The following is a 20,629-nucleotide window of genomic DNA, read 5'->3' as shown; positions in this document are numbered from 1 at the left end:
ACTTGTGTTTCAGGATATGTGCATCTATTTATTAGTGTGCTTCTGTTTATTAAATTAGACTTCCTAATAATTAAATAATTTTTTTCTAGATACAACCTTGCTACAAATCATAGCTTTTTCCCTTGAAAGTTCAGAAAAGAAGAAAATTAATAACTGGCATTAGTTCATTTTTCATTTGTTCTATTCAAATTTTAATGTCCTTAGTTTTAAGGAAATACTGAGTTAGTCCTCCAAATTGTAGGAAATAACTTTGAAAAATGTAACGTTTTATCAGATTCAGAAATACAGAATTCAGAATGGGATAGGATGTAAAGGGCATTTGATTTTCTTTCTCCCCTGATGTCTTCTATTTGAACTATTTTTATCCCAGAAGAGGATTTATATTCTACTCTAGTGCATTCTTGCTTGGTCATTTCTGAGTTTATAAAAATATATAGGATGGAAAATCAAATCAGCTAAAATCCATTTTGTTTCAACACCGCCTGTCCCCAGGAGCACTAGAATCAAATAAAAATACAGTGTGAGTTTAAAAGGAAGCTAAGTGTAGCATACTGAGCTAGCAGCTGACCATCCCAGGTTTCAATGAAATTTGAATCAGAATACACTAAACCCATCAGAGAAGAAATGGACTCATTTTCAATGAAAAGATGGAGATGGTTAAACTATCCTGGTTAGAATACGTCAGTTTGTTCCACCTTGTATGGTTTTAAATATAAAACCTGAAGATGTGCTCTGGCCCATGAATACTTCTCCACGTGGACACTAAGGGAGCTGAGGTAGAGAAACATCAGCTCTGGGAACCTGCTGCAGCCGAGGTGTAGGACAGCCGCTCATCTTACTGTGCAAATGGATCCTGCTCTGATTTAGCTGTAGCTGCTGTTGGTATAAAAAAAACCCACAACACAAATTCATCTGACACCGGAGAGCTTTTCTCCCTAAGCCATATCATATTTTCATCATGGTGCCAGATGTCCTTTTCTGTCTCTTTCACTGGTTATGAGAATTGAGGTTTAACATAGACCTGTGCTAGCGGGAGACTCTTCTATATGAGGGAATTCTTCAAGAAAATGCCAGGCTGGCATGAGGCCACCGCCCTGTATAAGTGCCGCTCACAGGCCGGGGAAACAGACTTTCTTTGTAGGCACAGTTGGCCTTGCCTTGAAATCTGCTTCATACTAAGTGTCAGAAACATCCATGGTGGAACATATAAGGGGATGGACCTTTCATGCTCATAATTCTGGACATACGTAAGTCCCAATGGGATGCAGCCACGAGTGCTGAATGAGTTGGCAGATGTTATTGCGAGGCCACTCTCAATTGTCTTCAAATGGTCATGGCAACTGGGAGAGATTCCTGAATCCTGGAAGAGAGCAAGTGTCACTCTCATCTTCAAGAAGGGCAGGAAGGAGGGCACAGGGAACTACAGGTCAGTCAGCTTCACCTCAGTCCCTGGGAAGGTGATGGAGCTGCTAATCCTTGAAACCATCTCCAGGCACATGAAGGACAAGAAAGTTTCGTTGGAGGCAAGTCACTAGTGGGGTATCACAGTGGTCAATACTGGGTCAATATCATTTAACATCTGCATTAACGAACTGGACCCTGGGACAGAGCGCACCCTCAGTAAGTTCACAGATGATACAAAAGTGGGAGGAACAGCCAATACACCATGGTTATGCTGCCATTTAGAGGGACCTTGACAGCATGGAGAACTACACTGAGAGGAATCTCATGAAGTTCAACAAGGAGAAATGCCAAGTCCTGTGTCCTGGGAGAAATAACCCCAGGCAACAGTACACACTGGGGGCCAATCAGCCAGAAAGCAGCTCTGCAGAGAAGGGCCTTGGGGTCCTGGTAGACAAAAAACTGACTGTAAGCCAGAAATACACTCTCATGGCAAAGAAGGCCAACAGCACCCTGGGCTGCATTAGGCAGAGCATTGCCAGCAGGTTGAGGGAGGTGGTCCTTCCTCTCTGCTCAGCCCTGGTGAGGCCACATCTGGAGTGCTGGGTCCAGTTCTGGGCTCCTCTGTACAAGAGAGATATGGACTTCACTGGAACAAGTCCAATGCAGGGCCACAAATATGGTTACAGGACTGAAGCATCTTTCCTATGAGGAGAGGCTGAGAGAACTGGGACTGCTCAGCCTTGAGAAAAGGCAGCTCGGGATCTTATCAATGTGTATAAATACCTGATGGGAGGGAATGAAGAAGAGGAAGCCGGACTCTTCTCAGTACTCTCCACCGACAGAACAAGAGGCAATGGGCACAAATCAAAAAACATGAAATTCCATCTGAATACTCGAAGGCACCTGTGGGTGGTCAAACACGGGAACAGGTTGCCCAGAGAGACAGTGGAGTCTCCATCATTGGAGATATTCAAAACCTGACTGGACATGGTCCTGGGCAACCTGCTTCTCACTGGCCCTGCTCTGAGCAGGGGGGCTGGACTAGGTGATCTCAAGAAGTGCCTTCCAACTTCAGCCATTCTGTGTTTCAACAATAGCAATGTTAACTCTGTTTTTAGGAGTTCTGGATCTGGTACATGATTTGTCATTTCCTTTTAGAGATGAAGTTACTAGTATGTTCAAATGAAATGACATGCTATAATAATTGATTATATCTTCTTAGGCTATAAGCTGTCTACAAAATCATCACTACAATAAAGCCATATTACCCACCCACAAAAACAGGAGATTGATGACAAACCAATTTGCTAATTACTCATTAGTCTTTTGTACTTAGAATCTTTTTTCTTTTTTTTTCTTTTTTTTTTTCCATTTTTACAGCGTATTTTTCAGGACAGTTTAGAGTTTTGTGAAAGTGAAAACATTTCTTTAGTGCATGCCTTTGCAATGATTTTCACAAGTAGACATACAAAAAAAATGTAGAAACTCTTATGCATTTAATCACTAATAACAGTAAGAAATTTGTGTTCTAGCCTTCAGTTTTCATAGATGTCCAAGCTTGCATGCTCTTGAAAAGTTTATTAGGAAGTGCAAAACATTTCATTTCTAAATACAGCTGCTACAATGTTTAGCCTTATATAAAGTCTAGATGTGGACTGCCTAAATAGTAAATACCATTAATGGAAAACTAGAGATGGCTTGTCATGATTTTCAAATTATTGCTATTTTTATTGTGGGTTTTTTTCCTCCCTTTTAGAAAGGATAATAAGAAATGTTTTAAATTCCCTGGGTTGAGGCTTGCAAAAAATGAACTTTAGTGAAAGAGGGTACTACCTACCGAGGTCTCGCATTTACTATCTCTGGGAGAAACTAGCTTTGGCATCAATTTTGATTTCCCATGTTGTGCTCAAAGCAAACCTACATAGTGTTCAAAGCAAAGCCTGGTGTTGCTATGATTGTCAATCCATAAAATCTGAGAAGAAAAAGTAAGGATTACACCAAATTGCCTTTAACGTCTTAGACAGGCATCTGTGCCTGTTTCATCCATAACCAAAAAGAGAGGACTCATTTCCAGAAGCTAGCGTTGAACATTTAAAGTATTTGGTGCATTGGTGAAATGAACTTTGTCTCCTTTAACTTCTCTTTCCAACAAGAGAAGGGCATTACTGTATATGTACCGCTGAGATTCATGGTCCCTCCGTCCATGAGCATGGGAAATGTTAATGAGTCTTGATCTTTACTAATGTGTTCAGGATGAGGACAATATAGTTGGAAAGCAATATTACACTATAGTTGTAGTGTAATTGTTTATACATCGTCTCAGAGATTTTTCTAAACTCGTAAACATAAGTCCAAGTGTTGTTAAGGCTACATGAAGGACAAAAGTAACACAAAAAATTAATCTGCTCCCAAGCTATTTTTCACTGCAGAAATATTTCAGATAAGTAGGAGCCAATAGGAATAGTGACTGTATTTTAAATCATAATTGAAAAGTTCAATTACTTGTTTTAACTTTAGGATTGAATAATTGTGTAACAATTGCAAATAAGTGATTATTAGATGGTATCTGTTTATTTAATACAATTTTTAAGACAAATACAGCTAAACTCAGTCTCAGTACTACCGAGGTGTATATAAGAATATATGACTTTGTATGTGCATGCTCTTATTTTCCTTTTATCAGTGTGGTGAATGCTAAGCAACGATGATTTCTTGCTCTCAATATAGCTGCATAATTGCTATTTGTTCTGACAAGGCACTGAGGTTGTCTGTTCTGGACTACATATAAACATATATGGTAGGTGTTGGGATCAGTAAGAATAAACACAGTGAGGGTAAAAAGCAATTTTAATGACCCACTGACATTTTACAGTAGCAAACAATAAATAAAAGCCAGCCTGTATTTTAATTTTTCTCTGTGCATAAGGAACAGTACTTACTGTTCTGAGAATACACTTCCTCTTCAGGGTGTATTTTCCAAGTGGCATAGTGGGATTTAGTCACACTATTCCATGAACTCCAGTGGGCCGGAAGTTACATGCACTTGATTTAATTTTGGTTGGATTCCTGAATTCTGTGCTTGACTTGTTAGCGAGCTGTTGCATATGTGGTTGAGGGAAAGAGGGGTTAAATGGAAAATGTGCATTGTAGAGTCAATGTTCCTTCCTGAATTTTCAGTTATGAATTTTGCGATGGAAGATCCCTGAAGCTAGCAAAATATATAATATCTCTGTTGTTATTGAAATAAGCTTGTTTACTATTTATTTACTCTTCCACTCAAATGATTCATGAATTTCCTTTCAGATTTCATGGAACTGATTTATGGATCCTAAAAAAACCCAATCTTTTCATGGCATTGACAAAAACCATCTCCCTTTGGTGAATCTTTAAATATAAAGACCTAAACTTTTTTTTTTATTTTATCTCTCTTCTGAACATTGGACAGCCTTCCAAAGAGGAAGATGTGTTAGGGATCACTAAATAAAAGAAAGAAAGGAAAAAAACCACCAGTATGGCATATGAAATGTGGAAGGAAGGACATCTTAAAAAACCCTAGCCGTTTTTAAACAAATCATCAAATTTTCATTAATAGAGTTGGTATTCTGGAAAGAGGTCAGGGCTATGTGGTGGCTTTTACTGCCTTGGAACAGAATATGCAAAGCACAAGCAAATTTAATGGAAAATATGCAGAAAAGGACCTGCAAATAATTTGGGGAGGCTTAGCCTGCATATTCTAAAATATGTAAGAAACCAAATATGCAATTACAGACACTAGCCTAAAATCCTTTTGGATTTGAAGTTTCAGTCCTAAATAGAAAATATGTAATGTTAGGAAACACCAAGAGGATAACTGGTAAGGAAGAGATTTGGCTTGGTACTGAGCAGTGCAAGTTCAAAACATTGCTATCATAATAGGGATCATTATGAACTAAAGGTCAGCATCTCTGCAGGGACAAAAAATAACCCAAAAAATCCACCACAGCAATGTTCAGTTTTCAGAAAGAAAGCTACACACAAATGAGGAAGCCTGCTGAAAAGGAACCAAAAGGGCAAAGTACGTGAAGACAGCATGGAGACACTGCACTGGAAATGGAAAACAAATCCATACCATCAAAGTGGACTCTTATAAGACCTAGAAAGGTGGAGTATATAATAAAGAAAGCTATTTGAAGCAAAAATACATAGAACAAATTGTCATGATTAAGAGCGCCAAATCACCAGAACCAGATGACTATTTGATCAAGTGTTCTAATGGAAGTATAAAATAACTGTAGCTATTAACAGTATTTTCTCATTAAAAATTAGGTTTTTATGAGGAATGGAAGGGGACAAATGTGGTGATAGTTTTTAAATAGTGCATCTAGTCAGGCCTGTGGACCTACAGACCAGGAAATCTGGGGAAGAATACACTGCAGAAGAGACAACAACATAGCTTTTGTAAAAGTAGGTGTGCCTTCCATCTCCTAGTGTGCCTTGAAGGAAACCTGAACGTATCAATAAGGGGGTGTAGGCCATTTGGCTTTCCACAAGGATTTTAAGAAGGTCTTCCAGCAAAGAAACTAAGTTCCTGTGGGATAACAGAGAAGGTCTTCAAGTGGATAAATAACCAATTATCTGGTTATTTCCTGTAAAAGATGGAAAACAAAAAGCAGAGGTCAGTTTTCCCAACGAGGGAGATGCTTGTTTGTGCTCCAGAAGGTCTACTCTGTCCAGCATGTACATAAATGAGCTGGAAAGGAAAATTAATAATGCAGTGGCACATCCTGTTGATGATACAAACCTATTCAAAGTACTTAAGATGGGGACAGATTGCAAACAGCTATAGAAAAACCTCACAGTACTGACTGGCAGCAAAGTGATGGCAGATGGAATCGAGTGCTGATAAATCTCAAGCAAAGCATGTGAAAAAAGCTATCCCAACTTCAAGTGCACAGTAATGAGCTCTCCTTTAGCCCTTTTAAACATTCCTTTAGCACTCATGAAAGAGATCTTGGAATCATAACAGTCCTCTGAAAACATCACATCAATACTCAGGACTGTTCAGAAAGCCAAATGAAATGCTAGGAATTACTGAAAAAGCAGAAAATATCATGATGCCATGGTGTAAGTCCCTGTTGTACCCATATCATGTATATTGTAGGCAGTGTTTTGGATCCCAAATCTAAAAAAGATTATAGCAGATTAGATAAAAGGTATACAAGGACAGAATAAATGGAGTAGGAGTGGGGTTTGTCATGTGTAATTTCACATCTGCTGGGTAGCTGTCTGCCTGTGAGCTAGTTGCCTAGGCTCCCAATATAGTCAATGAAAATCTGCTCTTTTCAGTTGTGGCAATTCAGAATGTGATTCATGCCATCCTATAGTAAAACTTCACATTAGGTTCAACTCCTGTTTTTTATTAGCTATTGAATATAAAGGGGCCACTTGGCAACTTGCTCAGATGTAAATATCTTATAGATATCCACATTTACTCAGTCTTTGTATCTTAAACATGGAAGAAGGAAAAAATATGATGGAGGGTTTGTAGAATCTGCAACGGCACAAAGTCCATTAGGAATAGTTATCACTGTCTCTCATGAGCTAAGAATTAGGGACGGTCTCAGGTGGGTCCTAAGCGATAAGTTTAAAAAAAGCAAAAAGAGGTGGTTCTTCAACCTAAATATTGAGCTTATCCATAGGATATTTTGGACAGTGAAAGCCTATCTTAGTTCAAAAATCAAGTAGATAATTTCGTGGAAGATTAATCCATCAAGATCTGATTGACATAGAAATACAGCTTCTGGGTCCAGAATCCCTGAGACCCAAATTGCTGAGCTGGAAGAGTACAGCAAGGAGCAGGGAAGCTGATGCTTTCCCTTACCTTCTTCCCTAAGCAATTGTATTGGCTACTATCAGACAAGGGACTGGGTGAGATGGGCTTTTCATCTGACTGATTATGGCTGCTGTATGTTCTAGACTTTTAATATTTGGCTGTTTAGGGTGTCTGTGGTATGTGTCTTCTAGAGTTCTTGCTAATTTTCCAAGGCATTTTAGAATATTTTCTAACAGGACTGCACAGATCATTTAAAATCCAATCTACCACCTACAGTATCACATATCATTGAAATTCTTTCTTGCGTAAGGACAGTTGTAATGAAGATAATTTGGGGCTGTTTCTCCTATCACTGTTCACACTGAGAAGCCATTTACATCCTGAACAATTTAATTGGTTCAAATAGGTCTCCTTGCAGTAGTGGTACGCTACTCACCATGTATATTTGTTTTTAAATTACCAACAGTATAGTTCTCTAAATTTTTCTGATATAAACCTGTGATATGTATAGTATTTTTTATGCAGAAGGAAAAAAAAATAGAAAAATGAATTAGCCTTATACTATACAGATTATTAAAAATATAAATATTTCTGTAAAACATTTCAATCATACTGATGAAAATCACAATCCAGTAGAAATTCTACACTTCTGCTTCTAGAGATGACAAGTATTGTAGAAGATATAGAAATTATTACTATTTATTAAACTTGCTTGAACACTTCTTGAAAAAAAAAGAACTCATATTGAATTTCACTTACTCTAAAACAAAAACCTAGCTCTAGACTCATGTATGTTGACGGGTGGACTGGTTGTCTGTGATAAACTGTTGCTTAACACAGCCTTATAGTGGCCGACCTTTTTAATCATACAATGTTGTATGCCAAATCTTTGTATGGATAATTTTTTCTTTTCTGTCTACAGTTTTTAATTGTAAGCTTACTGGTATTAATTAGATAGCTGTGCATTAACTAGCATTCTTTTTTTGTTGTTGCTGTTTCTTATTTTTGATTTGTCTAACTGATAAAAATGCTAGTAAAAATTCAGGCTTAGTAACAATAGAATACAGAATACTGAATTTAAAGATGGTGAAAAAGCTGTTGTATTTTATACATTGGAAAATTACCATAACGCTGCAAAAATCAGTATCCTTGCAGCAGAAAAAGCAATTAATAAAGACATTGATTGAAGAGGAAGCAGAAGATAAATATTATTTTTTACTTCCATATGTATTTCTACGATTTGATTTCTTTTCTTGTGACTTGCTTCTGTGCCTTAGTGTTTCTGCTCTGTAAAATAACTTACAGTCAAAAAACATGTTGACTAATTATGAAAGATCTTCTATTTCACCTTAATTTAGGTATAATGATTGTGTGATTTACCTAATCATTTATGTCAATCTTCAAGTGAGACCAGTACTTTCAAGTCAACGTTGCAGATGCAAATAATTGGTCTGAAATCAGCCAAATACTTAAGTATATGTTTAAAAACAAGTGGTTTATAAGCTTAGGCCTGTGTGCTTTGTCTAAGCAATGAAGTTTTCAATCAAAGCCTGGCCCTATTGCCATACAAATTAATAGAAAGTTAACTTAGTTTAATGCAGGAACTGCATTAAAGTGCATTGTAGTGTGGGAACTGATCTTTGCATCCATTGATCTGCATTTATTCTATTGATGTTTTTTATTTTATGTAGATATATTATACATATATTTTATTTTTATTATATATTGTTTTTATTCTATCTTATATATAATAATATATAAATATATATATACATGTATATTTATATTTATATACAACGTGGGCATTGGTAACACTAGCTTAGAGGTGTTTTCTCATCTTGGAAACCAAGCAGCGCTGGAGGAACTGAGTTGACCATCCCAAGTATAAGCCACAGAGTCACGGCTGAGGACCTTGGGCCACTGAAACTAACAGATCACAGGAAAAAGCAGTAAAATAACTATTTGCAAGTGAAGTGTTCACACAATGGTATATCTATCTCGTCAGCCTTTGAGGCCTTTACCTTACAAGAACAAATGTCTATTTTTAAAGCATGTTGTTTGTTCTCTGAACTCAGTTACTAACTAAAATGATCAGAGTAAGCACATGTATAACTCTGTGGGATAAAACCAAACATGCGAGCTCTTTTCCTTTTCTTGGTATTGCAGACCTTGCTCTACGCTACACTGTAAATCAATATTCTCTCCAGTAATGTCAGTTGTGTTCCAGTGGTATAAAACTGGTGAAATGGAGAAGTCAACTGTTATGTCATGAACTTGATGTATACCTCTTCTCTCACATTGTGGCACTTCCATCATTCTCTGCACTTTCCTTTACAAAATGCATATCATATCTGCTTGTGTATTTTACAGATTTATCGTTAGAGTCATTCACTGTACGAGTGCCACTTAAGTCAGCCTAACTCCTTATGTTGTAGGGTAATTTAACATAATTAGTGGAAGTCAAGTCTGGTTTTGAAAGACATTTGAGGAACAATTTTTCAATGGTGTTTACCTTTAGTGCAGTTCATGGCATTCTAATGTCTATGAATGTCTTCATACTATTTACTCTTAAGGTTCACTGAGATACCGGATGGGCTTTTTTTGACCTTTTTTGCATCATGTGTTGATAAGATGATTACTATGCAATAATTTCAGGTTATTTGATGATCTAAAATGAGATGCAGACCACATGTGGTCTGTATTAAAAATGCTGAAAGGAACTAGAAAGCAAGACTAATACAGCAAGTAAATTATCCTGCCTTTGCGTGCAGACATCATATGGCAATAAAAAGTGCTCCTGAAAATGGCAGAATTTGTCCCTTAGAAATGGCTCATTGTTACATTTTGACATCTTTTATCACGTTAAATATTGATAAATGTCTCCTTAGAAAAGTTAGATATGGAACAGTGGAAGATCTGCATAGAGATTCCTCTCTTTGATAGAGTCATGGTGCCCTGAATTTATCTGAATTTACTCAGATGCATCAGGGAAGCATGATCATCAGGTTGTTGCTTTTAAAATCAAGAAACTTGTAACTAGCAGCTTCTGGTTTTCACATACATTACTGAAATTATTAGCTAGACTGCTCTTATGCATAGTTTTAAAGGTTATCTTACAAGATGCATTGTTTTATTTTTTCTGAAATACGAGTCATGTAGGCCAGTTTGGGATTCATAGTAAAAATATTTTTGGGTTTTTTTGTACTTCCCAGTATTAACCTTTTATTTGTAACATACAAGGTACGGTAAGATCATGGCCTTAGTGAGGTCTGTAATAGTTTTATCATTGCTTCTCTTTTTTCATTTGTTGTTTTTGGGAACAGCAGTCTTCCTCTGTTTTCATGTGTTAAACAGCACTGATTGCTCCCATTCACCCCAAGGAACACATGCTACACACACGTAAAGGATGAGGCAGGAGAGATGCATGCTCTGCAGTGTACATCCCAGTAGGTGTGCTGGTTAGAGATTTGGCTTCACTGGCCAAAAATTGCTATGAAGGTTCCAACTTCATATCACCTTCTGAAATGCCGGGCCTTACCCTTGAGACCTAAAGTCCATATGAAGTTATATAAAAAGACTGTTAACGGTATCATGACCAGTACACTCTTTCCTTTCATCTTGACATGGAATACCTTTACATTACTAATCAGCTGGTAGCAGAGCCAATAGTTTTTGAAGTTAGTGCTTATCTTTATTTATATTTAATTCACACAGGTCTATCGAGCAGAAATTGTACCCCTTAAAGAAAAGGTGCATCAAGTCAATGAGCTCGCTCACCAGTTCGCTCCCTCTGATATTCAACTCTCCCAGTACAATCTCAGCTGTGTGGAAGACCTGAACACAAGGTGGAAGGTGCTTCAGGTACATTTCCTATGACTTTTTTCTTTATGCTGCATTTAAGTAAATATTTTTTTGTTTCTGTGGGCTTGTTTTTTCCCTGTGGAATAGCACCAAAGGTGTACTAAGGAATGAAAGAGGAAGCAGGCTTTCAGTAATGGTGTCTCTGTAAGAAAACAGAAGTTAAAGCTGACACTGTATTTTCATATACTTCTGAATACTTTATCAAGTATTCGGATATATATCAGGTAACCCAGTTTTTCATATGGTTAAAGTTCTCATACAGTTAAAATACTTGATAGTTTATTTACCTTTTAATATTAATATTTAGCAATTCTTACTGCCAAATATATCATGTGATCATTTCTTTTAACTGGCTTATCCATGTTTTATGGATATTTTTATGGTGTATATGGAAGATTCACATAAGACAGTTTACTTCTGCTGCTTCATTCCTTTTACTATTTAAATAATTTTCAGGAGCAGCAGTTTTAAATAAATTCCTTATAGGCAGATTAATGATTCTGTGCAGTGGAACCTTTAAAGTTGCAGCTGTAGAATCAATTATAATATTACAAGGCATTACATGCATTCAGGTAATTAGCAGGACTTGATACTGCAACTAAAGCTGTTCAGAAAGGGATTTTATAAATTGAGCTCTAATGCAGGAAAAATATTAAGATATATTATGAAATTAAGGTGAACATCAGCTATAAGTTATAATTACTGAAAAATTTACAAATTCTTCAGATTTTTTTTGTTCACATATATATCACTTAAATTTTAGATTTTTTTGTGTTATCTTGTGATAAAGACTTCAAATATGTATAGTTTTTTCAAAATGCACTGTATTTTAGCTTAGAATTTTAGGAACAAAGTGCATGAGAGAGCATATGTAAGCATGCATGCACTGGTATATGGTGATGTAGGTCCCACAGCAGGGGAGTAATGTTACGATTAAATGAAGGTAAATGCAATTAAATTAACTTCATTAGTGCTGGATTTTACTCACTATTGTATTTTTTGCTACATCAATGCTTCACATTTTGAAATCGTGTCACTGTATTTACCTTAATATACTGTAAAAATGTAGAAGTACACAGGTTAATAAAGAGTTTTGCCTTCATTGTAAAAACCAAACATTAGCAATGGACAAAAATGAACCAATTCCCTGTTGTCCTACATACAGATAAAAGGTCATGGTGGTTTCAACTCTAATAGTCAGTAAGAGGTTATTGCTTCTTTATTGCTTCTCCAAAAGAAATCTCACAGCTCTGTGACATCTCCAATTTATCACCAGTTCATGCAAATATTAACAGGAATTTTTTTTTTTTTCATCTTCCTAAATCAACAGTTTGCAGTGAGAGTGCTAGTTTAAGTAAAAGATCATTAGTCCAAGATCTTTGGTCATTAGTATCCACTTTTTCCCAGATCCTGAGGATAGAGTTCAGGTAATATTATTAAAGCAGATCAACAGAAAGCTGGAAGACAAAATGAGTATTCCCAAAATGTTTATCCCGTGTATGAGAGAAATCACATCTGTTTAGTTTTTTTAAAAACAATGGCTGATCGAGTTAACAAATTTGCTATGATTCATTGAATGATACCTTATTTCACTAATAAAATAGTTAACTAAGTTCCAGTGGTTTGCTGAAATATACTCCATTACTTCAGCAGGAAGTAAGGGAAAGCAGGAAGATTTTTCAGAGTGAAAGCATCTAGGACATGAAAAAGTCAAATCTGAGAGAAAGCCTGAGATAAATGTTTGGTTGTTGTCATTCATGAAAGCATTAGACAGAGGGCCGACTTGACATTGTAGACCGTTTAAAAATAGACAGGGCAAATCACATGTTCACACACATTTCAAAGATAATATGCTCTTTTTCCACAGAGCACAGGAAGCATTGTGAATAATTCACTTTTCATTGTAAATTATTGTCTCAATTTATCAAATCCAGAGTATTTGGAAAACAAAGTGTTTCATCTTCTATGAAGATAGATACTTGGAGACAGTATGTCAGAGTGAGATGTTAGAGCTGATAGAATAGATAGTTAATTGGAATATTATAGTTTACTGTCTTTTTTTCTTATTTACCTAAATGTCATCTGGAAGATATGGAGAGCAAGGTGAAAACACTCCAGCAGGTTTTTAAACACAGCCTGAGGGGAAAAGGATTGTCATGTACAAAAGGCCAAGATGTGACCCCTGGGAAGAAGAAGAGCACATCTGTTCCTGTAATATAATTTTTCTACTTAAAAGGGAGCAGAGTTTGAGACATATTGAGAAGCAGAGATCATTTTTGTTAGAATAGAATAGAATAGTTCAGTTGGAAGGGATGTACAACAATCATCTAGTTCAAATGTTCTACACATGAAGTCTGCTGGACATTGACACTCACACCTGAGTGGCACTTTTTAGAGTATTACGTATTGTTCTGTGTTAGGGTTAGACTTATTTATGTATGACCAGCACTCCAGTTAGGTGTGATACTATTTATAGAAAACTGAAATTTTGGCCACGCAATAGGAAAAGCAAAAATACAAATAATTTTTGTTTCATGCAAAATCATTCTACTTCCAAGATAGGTTCCTAGTGTTTGTTTCTGGTTTTCAGTTTGACTGCTAGGATTTTTTTCTTTTTTTTTTTTTTTTTGACTAATTGCCTTTCTTGTAGTAATGTCACATAAAATATCTCCTTAATACTTCAGTCCTTTCATCAATTTTTCTATTGATTTCAGCCTTCTATGCATTTTCATTTGTCTGTCTTTTATACTACCCATATTTTCTCTTTGGCTTCTATTCATTCCTTTTTTCAAAAAGTATTTCTTTCTGTGTTCCTACGCTTCTCTGCCTTTCCCCATCTTACTTCCCTTATTTCTACGATTTTTTTTTGTTCTTCTCTTTTTTCTCCATCTATAATGCTTCTTATTTTACTTGTAATTTTTTTTTTCCCCTCAAAGGTTAGATCTCTCCCTCTCTCTCCTTGCCATATTCCTAATGGGGAAAATATTTCTTATCCATGTATCGCATTTCCTGGAAAATATCACTGCAGGAAAATCATAAACCAGAGGCTTCTGTGCTATTGTTTGCCAGAAATATACCCATTCTTGGTTATGTGTGGGAAAAGTACATAAGGACATAAGGTTTATCAGATCTGAAATAATAATGAATTCTAGTGTTATGAGAAAGTTGCAGAGCATTGTGTAGAGGATGAAATGATGTCTTGTTTGTTGCTTTATTAACACTGGGACTTTCATAAGATCAGAAGAGGAAATGTATCATTTAAGCCAAATCTTACAGAGATTTAATATTATATTCATTTTACAAACATAAGGCAGACCATATTCAGTCATTTGTGGTATTGTGGTTGTACAGTGAGATAATTAGTGAATAGTATCAAATTACTGCAGAATCTTTGCAGAACTTAATTTCTATTTCTGCAATAACACGTTTGCCATTAATTTTCCTTTTTTTGTTCAGTTTTGGTCAATATGCACTGAGTATTACTGGAAGGAAATTGTATGGAAAGGAAGGTTAACTATGACTTAGTGTCAAGGAGATAGAATTTTAAACTTAGAGACACAGATATTTCATATTGAAAATTCTTACAGACTCAGCTAATCGTGGTTTTGAGTGCTGTGCAAAGGTATATTTCATTAATGAAAGCTAATGCACTCAGCTCAGTCACTGAAAACTATGTCATCATTTGTGGAGTTTAAGCAATGTGCAAGTAATTAGCTTCATGCCTTTAAAAGAGTAGTTTTGAGGAAAATATGCTGTTTATTTTTCCATTTTTCTTAAACATAAAAGGAGACAAAATCTCTCCAGGGAGCTATTTATTATGCATTTTCCAAGGAGCTCTCATGTTTGGATCCTGTGTGCCTCGAACAGTATGTGTAATGAGATCAACCTGGGGGAAAATATGTCTTGCAAACTCTTGCTTACTTCCAGTCGACATTTGAGGAGCCAGGGAGACCAGATTGGCAGGAGTTCTATCCACTTCACTTTGGTCAGAAATCCAGTTGGTGTAATGCTGGTCGAAAGGCAAAGCCTCTGACATGTAGAAGAATTTCCAAGTATCCCATGGGGAACATAGCCTTCAGTTATCAAGAAAGATTTTTTTTGGTTTAAATCAAATTGTATCTACTCTTTTTTAGAATAGTACCTCTAATAAGCTGAAAAATATAAGAACTGTCTTTCATCCAAAAAATGTATCTTTTAAGAGGTTTTGTCATGGTATTTATATTCCAGTGCTTTTAGTTTAGCAAGTTGTAATGAACTGTGGTCAGTTTGTGAGTGAGTGTCTCTGTTCATAATAGTGGGCCCAGTCTATCTAGTTTGTAAAACTAAGCAAGCTGGAGGAAGCACATAAAATGGCTAGAGCTAAAACAGCCCATACCCTGCATATATATAGATAGATATACATATACACATATACACACACATACATATACACATTTATGGTTGGACTCGATGATCTTAAAGGTCTTTTCCAACCTAAATGATTCTATGATTCTATGATTTCCATATCTAAAGTGTGACTGTGAAGAAGCATTAGCTGTAATTTCAGTATTGTTCCTAACTCCTCAGCTCATCTTGCACTGGTAGCAAAGATTCTCCAGCATGTGGGGATCTGAAGATTGATGTGGCACAGAAGTATGCTGCCTCTTCTTAAAGGGTCCAGCCACAACTATTATTCTGTTCCCTCAAACAGCACTCTCTGCTTGCAGGAGCTGCTGAAGAAACAGCAGGCTTTTAATACCACTGCAGGCAGTTATCTAAAGTTGTATCATAGTTGTATTTGCATTCTGCTGAGGACAGGCTCTTTACTGAGCTGTGTAATGCACAGTATTGTAGTAAGTATCACTGCAAAGAATTATTTCAAAAAACAGCAGCTTCCGGGTGCTTCACAAATATTAGCTGGTTCTCTCAATCCGTGGTGAGAAATGTGAATGAATCTTACCATCTGTGTTTGCAGAGGAACTAACTTTGAGAATATAAAAGCCAAAAGGGAAATCCCTTCTTTCCTGAAATCAATGTGAAATTGTGACTATGCATCAGAGTCTTGCTGGCCTCCATATGTAAATGTCCCACCAGATATTAATGATAGGTGTTTTCAAATATTTATTCAGATTCAGTGAATCTTTCAAAAGCTGAGTCAAGGGCATGCTGGGCAGCGGTCCTCCACTCACGCCCCGCTTTTGGTAGGGGATGGGCACCAGGGCGAATAAGTTACATTTTGATGCAAGTTGAAATCAGCACTGACCTATTATAGTTGCTTTTAGGTTTGGAGGTTTTTTTCAATTTTACGTCACCTTCTCTCCTCCATGCCTTCTCCGAGACAAAAATCCTCAGAAAAGAAGCGAAATAACAACAAAAATACACATGTAAAAGAAATGTTTTTTCAGGTCTCTCACAGTTGAATTGAAACAAGTTTACCAGCTTCTCAGGTCCTTTTTTTATTTCTACATGCGTAGCACGGTAATAGTTTCAGGAAGTATACTTCAGGTCTAAACCATATAATTAAGATTTGAATGTCATTAAGGATATTCACTTATATCATTTTTCCTAAAGAAAAAGAAAAACCTCTTCTGGTTCTTTACAGTTCAGTTGTTCAATTGTTTCTGCATAGGTATCTCATACAGGAAAGCTCTAGTCATATAATTAAATAGAAAATCTGCCTTAACTTTTTGTATATCTTACATTACAAGAAAAGTTATATGTTCCTAATTAAACAGTGAGTGTAAACTGGGAGTATGTTAAAAGTGGATAGATTGGGAGATGGTGTAATAGTAGCGAGAAAGATGTTTCTTCCTCTGCGGGAGACACAGAATGTCATGTATATATGAATGTGTCATATAAAAGGCAGTTATATTTTTATATTTGAGCATTATTACCTTTCTATTACCTTAGCAGTTTCTCTTTCCATTGTGTCATTTCACTAATTTTAATAATTAATTTGTTTCTATTTGTTTGCTTTTCCTCTTTTTTAAACTATATTTTGACTTACGTTATCTGTAAGTAGCTGACAAAAACAGGAGACAACTTTTCTAAATATATGGAGCCAAAATTCTAGCTCATCTATAATTACACTAATTAAGGCATTACTAAAATCATAGTTCTTTTCAACCTTGAAATCTGAAATTATTTTAGTAGTTGCAGATTTCATCTTCCCAGCAGAGGGTGATTTTGATCCTATTTGGAAGTTGAGTTTTCCCGTCAGACTCTTTAGTTAAAATGTTGTTTTGTATATTCCATGAGAACTGGAACTTCTGCCAAAACCACAGTTGTCATGGCTTTTTAATGGTCTCTTATTTATTTAATTGGCTATGCCAGTTGGCTGCACGAGTCATATGGGCATGTATTTTTCTTCATTTCTGTTAGCCTGAGTCTCAGTTTTGCTCAATGTTTTTCTGCAAAAATATGCATATAGATTCATTTCACAGTCATTCATTCTTTAGAGATCCTATTTATTCATTTCTGTAAGCTGGTGGAGGAAGGCCAGCTATCTGGATTGGGATTCAATTCTTCTAATGAAGTGTGTGTCAAAAATTGGAAAGATTCCTTCCTAAATTAGGAGGACATCTTCATTCTTCTTTGTGGCATGTTTAGGGCAGTCAGTGAAAGAAAGTGTGTATGTAAGTATAAACAGGCATGGTTATCATCAACAGCCATGCCAGCAGGAAAACTAATAAAACGATGTTAAAGTTATGATGTTCTGTGTGATGAATTTCAGTTTGTTGAAACTGTAAATGCTTTAGTCATTTTTTGTTATAGAAGATACATTCATTTTAGAGTTTTGTTATCCTTTCTTGACTTCCTTTACTTTGGAATTTTGTCCTCTATGAAGATTTGTTTTGAAGAACCATGCAGAAGAACAGCAATTTACCCTACTTTACATTCTCATTTCAATATGCCAATATAGATTTCTTTTGATGTATTTTTTTGTTTCTCATATATGTGTATGGGTATATGGGATTATAAAAACCTGAGTTATGTTGTTTATAAGTACAAAGAAAAGCACATAAAATTCATCAAATGTAAGAAAATGTTATACATGCAACTTCAATTTAGCATTCTGTTGTACAATCTTTGCATAAACTATATTCTGTAAGATCTCCGATTTATCTAGTTGATGGGTAAATGATAGGAAGAGAATGGGCGCATTAGTTGATATATGCTAGTCTTGTTTCCTTATAAAATAAGACTTGCGCAATTTACTTCCATCTATGTGAGTCACACCAGACTATATTTAGGATACTGGGGAAAACAGAGGTTAGGATACTGTTGAAAATGTATTCACTGGAAACCAACATCCACTAGTTCTGTTGGGTTTTAGTCAAGCAGTTTTAGCTAAATCATGCAGTTTATAGCTCTTTAACTTATTTACTAGCCACCATTGAAACTGTACTGAAGATGGAATTATTCATATTCTTTAATGTTCATGATCCATAATACCTGAGCATCTCAAAAAAGTTAATTGAAATTATTTCTGTAAAAGTCCCTTTGACAAGGAAAATGGAAGTTATATTTGGAGAGTTAAAGCTCTAAGTTTCAGTCCTACAAAGATGTGTAGACTATGGAAATTAGTTTTTACCTTGGATGCTAAAAGTGCACAGATAGATAGCTTCATTTTTTTCTTGTCCAAATTGAGAGAATAAGGCCTGATTTTTTTCAACACCTTTTTGGTGTGTGACCTGATTCCAATCAGCTACGTTTAGGCTGTTCATTATGAAAATTAGGGGGTTTTTAAAGTAAGCACATGTGAGAGTGAAAAGCTGGGAAGTGCACAAAGTTAGCAGCAGTCAGAATAGTCAAAGCAAACAAGGACAAAACAAAAATGAACCTTGCAATTATAAGTCATTCTCCAATCCTGACTTCCACATCACAGGTCCCTTTCCTTGCCAAAATGTTATCAACTGTCAGAGCTCATAATTCGTGGGTTAGATTTTAAAATGCAATAGACTAGGACAGGATTGCATAGGCTCGGGAAGGGTAGGATACATTGTCAGCTATCTGCTGACACCAGAAGGATGATGAGTCTTAGCAATTTCTGGTTCTGCTCCATACCCTGGAGGGGATATGCTCTGCTGACACCGATCGTCTGTCCATTCATGCCCACTTGGTTTGAAGCGACATTAAAGCAGATGTACAAAGTTTGCTTTGAATGTGGAACACGTTTGTCGTAGATAGAGCGTTCACAGAATTTAAGAGCTGTCCTGTAAAGGCTCTCTCTAATGTGATTTTCAGAGGCTTGTAACTCAATGAAACCTTAATGAATATCCTTGGAAGCAGTATAAAACCTCTTAGATTCCAAGTCCCAGTGCCAGAGTATTGTTTAAGGTTTTTAGAGGGAGAGAATGTAAAACTGGCAAAAAATATTCCTCTTTCTCCCCATTTTTGCTAATCCCTTCTTCTGAAATGCTGTGAATTTTTTTAGAAGAAACTTCATTTAAAGTGATAAATAGCCCAAGGTGGAGAAATAATATGCAAAATTCCAGTGCAAAAGGTTAATGTTAGCCAATTTTTTTTCTTTGTTGAGTCATTTTGTGTCTTTCTGACATATCAATTACATATTATATCACTGCAGATATTTTTATGTCAGGCTGTCTACTTTCAGGTTACAGAAAGCTATTACAGTCTTTAGGCTATGCAGTATTGTGCACTATATTTTCTAAATCTTTTTGCTTTGGTAAGACTTTAAGCTAAGTAAGATATTTTTGCCATTTTAGAAAGTGCTGTTAACAACCATGTTTAAAATACTAAAAATGTCAGTAGCATTAAGTTGTGACACAGTTTTAAAACCAGCCTTTGTAGATGCTTATGTGTGTCATTTTCAGAATATTTTCACAAGGTGGTGTCTAAAATGGCCATTGTAGTTTTCATCACGCCTTGAGTAAAGCTGAATGTTGTGTCCGTATGTGGAAAATTCTGGGCAGTGTGGAAGTCATGTAATGGTATGTTAACTGTAGAGGAGGGCACTTTACAATTAAAATGGCTCAACTCCTGGTATGTGTTGTGTATGCAAATCTTTTCTATAAAATGCTTCCTAATTTGGATCCACCCAGCACAACACAGGCAAAATAAGTTCTTTCAAGATGCTCATTGCTTCCTGTGGCTCATCTAAGCCATTCGATTCTTGTGCTTGCTGTTACTTTATAAAACACTGATACTGCAGTAACCTTTAGAAATGCACCCCTTAGTTGCAGAACAAACATAGTATAAATTACAGTTCTTGACCCAGAGCTTTCCGTTTCAGTTTTTATTCATATTCATTTGTTATTTCTTTGTACCTGGAGAATCATAGCAACATCCAAATCCTATGTTATGGAAATTAATTCTTTAGGGTATACCATTTTGTTTGAGAATCCTCAAGTGTATATGTTAAAAACTCAATTAGTCTTTCTCTTCCGTTTTCTTAGGTGTTCAAAGTTGGTTCTCTGCCATAGCTCAGTTTGTTTTAAAACAAAATTAATGGCATGACTAATTAGTATTAATCAATCTAGAAAAATAAGCCTAAGTCTATGTTTGTAGATAATTTATTCATTGCGTTGATGTTGTCACTTTCATCCCTCT

At 36.0% G+C, this 20,629-nt stretch overlaps 1 protein-coding gene across 2 annotated transcripts in view; it reads left to right on the top strand.

The window, feature by feature from the left end:
• The window catches only part of DMD (dystrophin), a 922,027-nt gene that overhangs the window by 740,235 nt on the left and 161,163 nt on the right, over positions 1-20,629 (top strand). For both annotated transcript variants that reach the window (XM_050904429.1, XM_050904437.1), the window contains exon 55: positions 10,931-11,077. In XM_050904429.1, the coding sequence (XP_050760386.1) occupies positions 10,931-11,077 (147 nt within the window). The remainder of the gene's footprint in view (positions 1-10,930; positions 11,078-20,629) is intronic.

The sequence above is a fragment of the Gymnogyps californianus genome, chromosome 1, assembly GCF_018139145.2.
Source record: "Gymnogyps californianus isolate 813 chromosome 1, ASM1813914v2, whole genome shotgun sequence".
In the NCBI taxonomy this organism is placed as follows: Eukaryota; Metazoa; Chordata; class Aves; order Accipitriformes; family Cathartidae; genus Gymnogyps; species Gymnogyps californianus.
This window is presented reverse-complemented; position numbering and strand designations above follow the sequence as displayed.